This window comes from Salmo salar, chromosome ssa14 (assembly GCF_905237065.1).
Source record: "Salmo salar chromosome ssa14, Ssal_v3.1, whole genome shotgun sequence".
NCBI classification, from domain to species: Eukaryota; Metazoa; Chordata; class Actinopteri; order Salmoniformes; family Salmonidae; genus Salmo; species Salmo salar.
This window is the reverse complement of record NC_059455.1, coordinates 84907662-84917289: the sequence shown is the minus strand read 5'-3', so window position 1 is coordinate 84917289 and position 9628 is coordinate 84907662. Positions and strand designations below refer to the sequence as shown.

General features: G+C 42.5%; 1 protein-coding gene across 1 annotated transcript in view; it reads left to right on the top strand.

Annotated features, from left to right (window-relative positions):
- LOC106570470 (calcium-binding mitochondrial carrier protein Aralar2) overlaps nt 1-9628 on the top strand; it is a 114197-nt gene that overhangs the window by 38268 nt on the left and 66301 nt on the right. The window contains exons 8-9 of the mRNA XM_014142850.2: nt 4848-4941; nt 6041-6125. Of these exons, the coding sequence (XP_013998325.1) occupies nt 4848-4941; nt 6041-6125 (179 nt within the window). The remainder of the gene's footprint in view (nt 1-4847; nt 4942-6040; nt 6126-9628) is intronic.

Sequence of the window (9628 nt, the reverse complement as noted above, 5' to 3'; positions counted from 1 at the left end):
CAGATCTAGGATCAGCTAACCCTGCCCAAATTCTACCCTAAACCATTAGAGGGTAAATGGCCAGGACCAAACTAACAGTTGTTTCACAAATCACAAATAGCATAGAGGAAAGGAAAAACATACACAATATGTCATGATTTGACTTGATATGACGGGGCTGCAGGTAGCCTAGTGGTTAGAGCGTTGGACTAGTAACCGAAAGGTTGCATGGTAAAAAAATCTGTCGTTCTGCCCGTCCAAGGCAGTTAACCCACTGTTCCTAGGCCGTCATTGAAAATAAGAATTTGTTCTTAACTAACTTGCCTAGTTAAATAAAGGTAAAATAAAAACATTAAAATGACAGTTAACATGTGTTAAGTCAGAGTTATCAATTAGCTCAACAGCCCCCCTTCACATAATTTCTCTCCCTCCCTCTCTACCTCAGAGACCAGTTGTTGAACTAATGTCTCTCCCTGTCTAGAATAAGCTGAGCACTGTAGGCTTGGTTCTCTCTCTCTTTCTCTCTTGATGCTGAGTAGGTCAGTCCACCACATGGCTCTGGGGTTCTGGGTTCTGGGTATGTGAGTGTGATGCTATCGGGGCCTTATCGGGGGTGTGGGCCTGAGTTCCCTTGGCTGTTCCCACCGTGGCGTGGCCGTGGCTGGGCTGTGGTGCCCCCCCAGCCACAGTCATTAGGCCCTACTGGGACCTGGTCTGTGCGTGCAGAGCTCCACGTCTCCATCTCTCTCTCGCTCCCCCCCCCTCACCCTCTGTGACCCCCACCAACCGGCCTGATTGATTCCGTATGTGAGGCGGGGCCACTGTTTTGGCTTGGAACGTCATCGCTGTGGTTACCGCCCCCACGCCCTCATTTCTTAGGGTAGGGCTGATTACAACATTAACTTCAATGAAATGAATGCAACTCGTTCTGTGGTCTGCTACATGGAATATACACAATATATGCAAGAGTATGTGAACACCCCTTCAAATTAGTGGATTCAGCAACACCTGTTGCTGACAGGTGTATAAAAATTGCACACAGCCATGCCATCTCCATAAAAAAACATTGGCAGTAGAATGTCCTTACTGAGGAGCTGGGAGACTTTCAACGTGGCACCGTCATAAGATGCCACCTTTCCAGCAACTCAGTTTGTCAAATTTCTGTCCTGCTAGAGCTGCCCCGGACAACTGTAAGTGCTCTTACAGTGATGTGGAAATGCTGAGTCCTGAGTCCCGCAAAACACCAGTCTCAACGTCAACAGTGAAGAGGCGACTCCGGGATGCTGGCCTTCTAGGCAGAGTTGCAAAGAAAAAGCCATATCTCAGACTGGCCAATAAAAAGAAAAGATTAAGATGGGCAAAGAACACATACACTGGACAGAGGAACTCTGCCTAGAAGGCCAGCATCCTGGAGTCGCCTCTTCACTGTTGACGTTGAGACTGGTGTTTTGCGGGTACTATTTAATGAAGCTGCCAGTTGAGGACTTACAGGCATCTGTTTCTCAAACTAGACACTCTAATGTACTTGTCCTCTTGCTCAGTTGTGCACTGGGGCCTCCCACTCCTCTTTCTATTCTGGTTAGAGACAGTGTGCGCTGTTCTGTGAAGGGAGTAGTACACAGTGTTGTACGAGATCTTCAGTTTCTTGGCAATTTCTCGCATGGAATAGCCTTAATTTCTCAGGAACAATATTAGACTGACGAGTTTCAGAAGAAAGTACTTTTTTACTGGACATTTTGAGCCTGTATTCGAACCCACAAATGCTGATTTACATTTACATTTTAGTCATTTAGCAGACGCTCTTATCCAGAGCGACTTACAGTAGTGAATGCATACATTTCATACATATTTTTTTTTTTTCCTGTGCTGCAGATACTCAACTAGTCTAAAGAAGGCCAGTTTTATTGCTTCTTTAATCAGACCAACAGTTTTCAGCTGTGCTAATATAATTGCAAAATAGTTTTCAGTGATCAATTAGCCTTTTAAAATGATAAACTTGGATTAACTAACAACATGCCATTGAAACACAGGAGAGATGGTTGCTGATAATGGGCCTCTGTACGCCTATGTAGATATTCCATAAAAAAATCAGCCGTTTCCAGCTACAACAGTCATTTACAACATTAACAATGTCTACACTGTATTTCTGATCAATTTGATGTTATTTTAATGGACAAAAAATGTGCTTTTCTTTCAAAAACAAGGACATTTCTAAGTGACCCCAAACTTATGAACGGTAGTGTAGATCTTTGTGTATAGATTGTCAGATGATCTTTGTGTATAGACAGTCAGATGATATTTGTGTATAGACAGTCAGATGATCTTTGTGTATAGACAGTCAGATGATCTTTGTGTATAGACAGTCAGATGATCTTTGTGTATAGACAGTCAGATGATCTTTGTGTATAGACTGTCAGATGATCTTTGTGTATAGATTGTCAGATGATGTTTGTGTATAGACAGTCAGATGATCTTTGTGTATAGACAGTCAGATGATCTTTGTGTATAGATTGTCAGATGATATTTGTGTATAGACAGTCAGATGATCTTTGTGTATAGATTGTCAGATGATCTTTGTGTATAGACTGTCAGATGATCTGTTTATGGATTGTCAGATGATCTTTGTGTATAGACAGTCAGATGATCTTTGTATATAGACTGAGAGTGAGTTGATGTCTGGGAGTAAACAGAGCTAGCTATCTGATCTCTGCTCTACTGAATATATAAACACAGCAAAAAAAGAAACGTCCCTTTTTCAGGACACGGTCTTTCAAAGATAATTCGTAAAAATCAAACTAACTTCACACATCTTCATTGTAAAGGGTTTAAACACTGTTTCCCATGCTTGTTCAATGAACCATAAACAATTAATGAACATGCACCTGTGGAACGGTCGTTAAGACACTAACAGCTTACAGACGGTAGGCAATTAAGGTCCCAGTTATGAAAACTTAGGACACTAAAGAGGCCTTTCTACTGACTCTGAAGAACACCAAAAGAAAGATGCCCAGGGTCCCTGCTCATCTGTGTGAACGTGCCTTAGGCATGCTGCAAGGAGGCATGAGAACTGCAGATGTGGCCAGGGCAATAAACTGCAATGTCCGTACTGTGAGACGCCTAAGACAGCACTACAGGGAGACAGGACGGACAGCTGATCGTCCTCACAGTGGCAGACCACGTGTAACAACACCTGCACAGGATCGGTACATCCGAACATCACACCTGCGGGACAGGTACAGGATGGCAACAACAACTGCCCGAGTTACACCAGGAACGCACAATCCCTCCATCAGTGCTCAGACTGTCCGCAATAGGCTGAGAGAGGCTGGACTGAGGGCTTGTAGGCCTGTTGTAAGGCTAGTCCTCACCACACATCACCGGCAACAACGTCGCCTGTGGGCACAAACCCACCGTCGCTGGATCAGACAGGACTGCCAAAAAGTGCTCTTCACTGACGAGTTGCGGTTTTGTCTCACCAGGGGTGATGGTCGGATTTGCGTTTATCGTTGAAGGAATGAGCGTTATACCGAGGCCTGTACTCTGGAGCGGGATCGATTTGGAGGTGGAGGGTCTGTCATGGTCTGGGGTGGTGTGTCACAGCATCATCGGACTGAGCTTGTTGTCATTTCAGTCAATCTCAACGCTGTGCGTTACAGGGAAGACATCCTCCTCCCTCATGTGGTACCCTTCCTGCAGGCTCATCCTGACATGACCCTCCAGCATGACAATGCCACCAGCCATAATGCTCGTTCTGTGTGTGATTTCCTGCAAGACAGGAATGTCAGTGCTCGGCCATGGCCAGCAAAGAGCCCGGATCTCAATCCCATTGAGCACGTCTGGGACCTGTTGGATCGGAGGGTGAGGGCTAGGGCCATTCCCCCAGAAATATCTTGCAGGTGCCTTGGTGGAAGAGTGGGGTAACATCTCACAGCAAGAACTGGCAAATCTGGTGCAGTCCATGAGGAGGAGATGCACTACAGTACTTAATGCAGCTGGTGGCCACACCAGATACTGATTGTTACTTTTGATTTTGACCCCCCCCCTTTGTTCAGGGACACATTATTCAATTTCTGTTAGTCACATGTCTGTGGAACTTGTTCAGTTTATGTCTCAGTTATTGAATCTTGTTATGTTCATACAAATATTTACACATGTTAAATTTGTTGAAAATAAAGGCAGTTGACAGTGAAAGGAAATGTCTTTTTTTGCTGAGTTTATGTGTGTCACGACACAGCCAGGACACTGCTCTTTGAATAAGCTGGTCACTCAATACCAGATACCGGAGCTATAGAAATCACACTGTAAGTCAGCCATGGCTGAGTCCCAAATGCCACCCTATTCTCTATTTTCCAAATGGCACCTTATTCCCTATTGTTGACCAGAGCCTGGGCCCTGGTCAAAAGTAGTGCACTAAATAGGGAAATAGAATGCCATTTGGGATGCAACCCAACCCAGTTAACAACCTGTTCATTATGTACCTAACACTTCCCTTACTGTACACTGTCTGTCTGTCTAAACAACAGATTAAGTCAATTCAATGAGGCTTTGTAAACAGGAAATAAATGTGGGAACTAATTTAAGGGGATTATCTCAAACACTGTATTTGTGTATAGGATGTTGGACATGTGGGAAAGAGAGATTTTATTCTCAACTGGGATCACCTGTATAAATCAAAGATAAATAAAGTGGGAGTATCCATCACACTCCTCTTCTCTCCTCTCATTTCCTCTCCTCTTCTCTCCTCTTTGTCTCCTCTTCTTTCCTCTCCTCTCATTTCCTCTTCTCTCCTCTGCTCTCATTTCCTCTTCTCTCCTCTGCTCTCCTTTCCTCTTCGTCTCCTCCTCTCCTCTCCTTCTCTCCTGTAACAGAGGAGTTCATCATTGCGGCCCAGAGGTTTGGTCAGGTGACTCCGATGGAGGTGGACATCCTGTTCCATCTGGCTGACTTGTCTGAGTCCCGGGGGTGAGTCACCCCCCCCCCCACACACACACATACACACACAGATGACAAGGCTAGGCCTCAAATAGATAGCCCTATTCAGTTTAATAGCTTAATTACAGTTGCGTTCAAGATACATAATTATGCAAAACAGATCATACATGATAAGCCCTCTCAACCTCAGTTTTAAATCATTGAATTCCAGCAATATTGAATGAAGCTTCATATTAGGGGAAACATTTTCCCACAGTCATTGATACTGCATAGTGTAGTCCATTCCTCATTGTATTTCCACATTAGCATGTACTGTTGTAGTTAATACTACTTTTCAGTTGATTGGGTCTCAATAGCCTGTCCCATTAATCCATTTGGTTGTCATTGGATCACTGGAGCTCGTCATACCCGGTCGTTCTTCTTCCAAAATGTCTGCTTTCACTGCAGCCTGATCAAATGAGGCAGACATGACTCTTCTGAATCCCCTTTCACTCAAATAAGCCTTCAAAACTCAGCATTTGTCTGAGGAAGAGGAGACACATACACACGAGCATATAAAAACACACACACACACACACACACACACACACACACACACACACACACACACACACACACACACACACACACACACACACACACACACACAGGGGAAGGGGAGTCCACACGGAACGCCAGCGGTTCTTCTAACTGTACACGGCTCACGTTCCCATGCATCTTGCTCCATAGGGTCGACCGGCGGCGTAGAGTGCCAGTAATTTGTGCCCTCTCTGAGCACCTGATTATTATTTCTGGGCAATGGGATACTTTAATAGTCTCCCCAGCCTCTGATTGGAGATGCAGGAGATAATTGTTACCAATAATCGGAGGGGATTGAGCTGCTCCCAAATCTGGGAACGTCACAGAGATGTAATGTGGACCGTGGGGAGCGCACGCACAGAGTTGGAGAGGTCCCCGGAATCACGGACAAATGTTTTTGTTTTGTTTGGATGCAGCGAGGGAAAGAGAGAATGAGGGAGATATTGTTGAATATCAATGATCTATCTTACCCGGGTCAGAAGGATAAAGTCAGAAGCATTTAAATGGTAGAACCGTTTGAAACTTTCCCCTCTCTCCTCCTCTCTTCCAGCCGTGTTGGTCTGGTGGACATTGACAGGATTGCTCCAGTAGAGGAAGGGGCCCTCCCATACAACCTGGTGGAGGTCCAGAGACAGGTAAAAAAGAAAGAGAGAAAGAAGGAAGGAAAAAATGAGAGAAAAGAAGACTTGCTGATGGTTTTAGCATCCTTTTCAGCTTGAGAGATATAGGCTGCGATTCAATTCAAAGCTCTATAGCGCTGTGGACATTAACATACTTTTAAAGGTAATTTACAGTTGAGCCGACATGCGCAGCGTTTGCCATGAATGCGATCTGCGCAAATGCCTTTAAAAGGTGCATTGTCGGCTGTTTAGTGGCCTGCACTATAGAGCACCTTCGATTGAATCCCGGCCATAGTTATTCTGTAACTGAAGTCTAGAAACATGTCCTGGTAATGGTCAGAGCCTTTAAGTTCACTGGTGATGTTGGGTATTTCTATGATTACTTCCATTACTGAATATATATGAGCAATACACTAGAACAGACTTATCCAACATGAAACATGAGAAACTGAAGAAAAAATTTAATCTTTCTAAATCCCCACATACCAGTCCGATTTCCAGCCCACTTACTCTGTTTGTGTCAGATTCTCAAATGACAGCCATTGAACGAAATGCCAAGGAGAACACAACTTCTAAAAGTGTGTCTTTGATTGGATCTCTCCAGAGAAAGAAATACAATTAAATATCAGAAACCTCTCTATGACAGTATACTGTATCTTTGTCAAACATTTTTTTAAACCCTAATTTAAGACTAACTCCAGCCGTTTAAATAAGTTACAGTGCCTTCAAAAAGTATTCACACCCCTTGACTTTTTCCACATTTTGTTGTGTTACAAATTGGGATAAAAATGGACTTTGTTTTTGTATTTTTTTTTATCAACACAAAATACTCTGTAATGTCAAAGTGTAAGAAAAATTCAAAAATAAAACACTAATATATCTTGATTAGATAAGTATTCAACCCCGTGAGTCAATACGTGTTAGAATCACCTTTGGCAGCGATTACAGCTGTGAGTCTTTTGGGTAAGTCTCTAAGGCCCCAATTGCGACCTGAGTTAAGCACACATAAATGGAACGTTATTCCCTTTTTATGCAGTTTTCTCTCTGTGCGTATTCTGACCTTGAACTTAAGCATGAGAATAGCATGCTATTCACCCACTATTTGTTTAGGGTGGAGATCTCAGAAATGAAGGTTTGGTGGAGGTGTGTCTACAGATAAGCCATATTCTGACCTTGACTTAATTCCACTGCCTTTATGCGTGAGGAAACCATGAGTATGGTCGGGCGAACCTACCGGTTCCAAGTGGAAAAAGCATCTACTTCATTTTTTCAGATAGAAATAACAGCATTCTCCATGACCTATCATTTATAAATGAATAAGAACTATTGATAAGAGCTAGGTAAATTATTAATCCGTTTGGGTAAATAATAAATACACAAACAATTGTTTTAGATAATTTTTTCTTATGATTCCTGGAGACGAATGTGAAACCAGCCATATGGAAGCAAACTGAAAATCATATCAACATGGCATGTATTGCGGTCCCTTTTCTACAGTGAAATAGTCTATAAATAGCTGTGCCGTTTTTTAAGAATTTTAATTGTGTACCCTCACAATTTTCCTGGATGAAATTAGGACACCCAAGCTATAGGCTTCTATAGGGCTGAAACAATTTGTAGCTTACATTTTGCATCATTCCATTCCGTTAACGTTTCTTTCCTCTGTTACGTCTGCTAATTTGGGATAATGTAGCCTAGTTGAATCATTATGGAACTCAGACGACAAGTAGCAGGTAAACCTGGAGCCTGGCGCATGCTTCACGATGACTGGACCGTTGTCATACAGTTCCATGATTAGTGAGGATTAGGGTAGATCTATAGAACTACTGTTCAACCCCTATTGTACATCTTTTTCCACCTTCCAATATTTCATGGTTTTAACTTGAATATGACAACTTTCAGAATGAATCAAACCACTGTCTTTTTTATTCATCAATATATTTTGTACGTAAAGGCTCTCCAAAACAGTTTTTTAAATCATTCATACGTACTTTCCTAGCCCTAAAATGTGCCTAAATAATCTAAAAGATGTTTAAAATCTACCAGTTGGTGCTGAAACTGAGATGAAGATGCATAGATGGCATTCTTTCATTGATCCCTATTTTCTGAACCCTTTCTCTCAATGTGCTCTATTGACTCTGTCGGCAAAATTATAATTAAAGGTACACCTTTTTTAAATGTATGGCTTAAGATAAAGGTACTGAAAACCCTATTGAATGAAAACTCCACGAGAAAATATGTTGGCCAGTAAGTGGGAGCGTTTTCAATGGTTGAATTACATTTATTCAGCGTGCGCAAGGTAACCTCGCCTGCAAAGCCCGTTGCGCACCTGCATAAGGTAAGTCTGAATACCAGCTACTAAGAAGTGCGTAGGAAAGGCATGCATAAGAAAGGCGTAATTTCCTAAATTGGAATCTGTCCCTGGAAGCTTTGCACACCTTGATTGTACAGTATTTGGTCGTATTAGTTTATTTTTAAGTCTTCAAGCTCTGTCAAGTTTGTTGTAGATCATTGCTGGACAGCCATTTTCAAGTCTTGCCTAGATTTTCAAGACGATTTAATTTAAAACTGTAACTAGGCCACTCAGGAACATTCAATGCCGTCTTGGTAAGCAACTCCAGTGTACACTGAGTATACAAAACATTAAGAACACCTGCTCTTTCCATTACATAGACTGACCAGGTGAATCCAGGTAAATGTTATGATCCCTTATTGATGTCACTTGTTAAATGCACTTCAATCAGTGTAGATGAAGGGGAGGAGACAGGTTAAAGAAGGATTTTTAAGCCTTGAGACATGGATTGTGTATGTGTGCCATTCATAGGGTTTTGTTAGACTTCATTGATGTCACTTGTTAAATCCACTTTAATCAGTGTAGAGCAAGGGAAGAAGACAAGTTAAAGAAGGATTTCTAAGCATTGAGACATGGATTGTGTATTTGTGCCATTCATAAGTTTTGTTAGACTTCAGTGCGGCTTTTGACATTATCGATCATAGTCTGTTGCTGGAAAAACGTGTGTTATGGCTTTACACCCCCTACTATAATGTGGATAAAAAACGGTAATATCTTATGTTTCACGGAATCGTGGCTGAATGATGACATGGATATTCAGCTAGCGGGATATACGCTGCACCGGCAAGATAGAACAGCACAGTAAGATGAGGAGGGGCGGTCTGTGCATATTTGTAAACAACAGCTGGTGCACAAAATCTAAGGAAGTCTCTAGATTTTGCTCGCCTGAAGGAGAGTATCTTGTGATAAAATGCAGACCACACTACTTGCCAAGAGAGTTCTCAGCTATACTTTTCGTGGCTGTTTATTTACCACCACAGACGGGTGCTGGCACTAAGACCGCACTCAGTCTGCTGTATAAGGAAATAAGCAAACAGGAAACCGCTCACCCAGAGGCGGCGCTCCTAGTGGCCGGAGACTTTAATGCAGGGAAACTTAAATCAGTTCTACCTAATTTCTATCAACATGTTAAATGTGCAATCAGAGGGAAAAAAACTCTAGACCA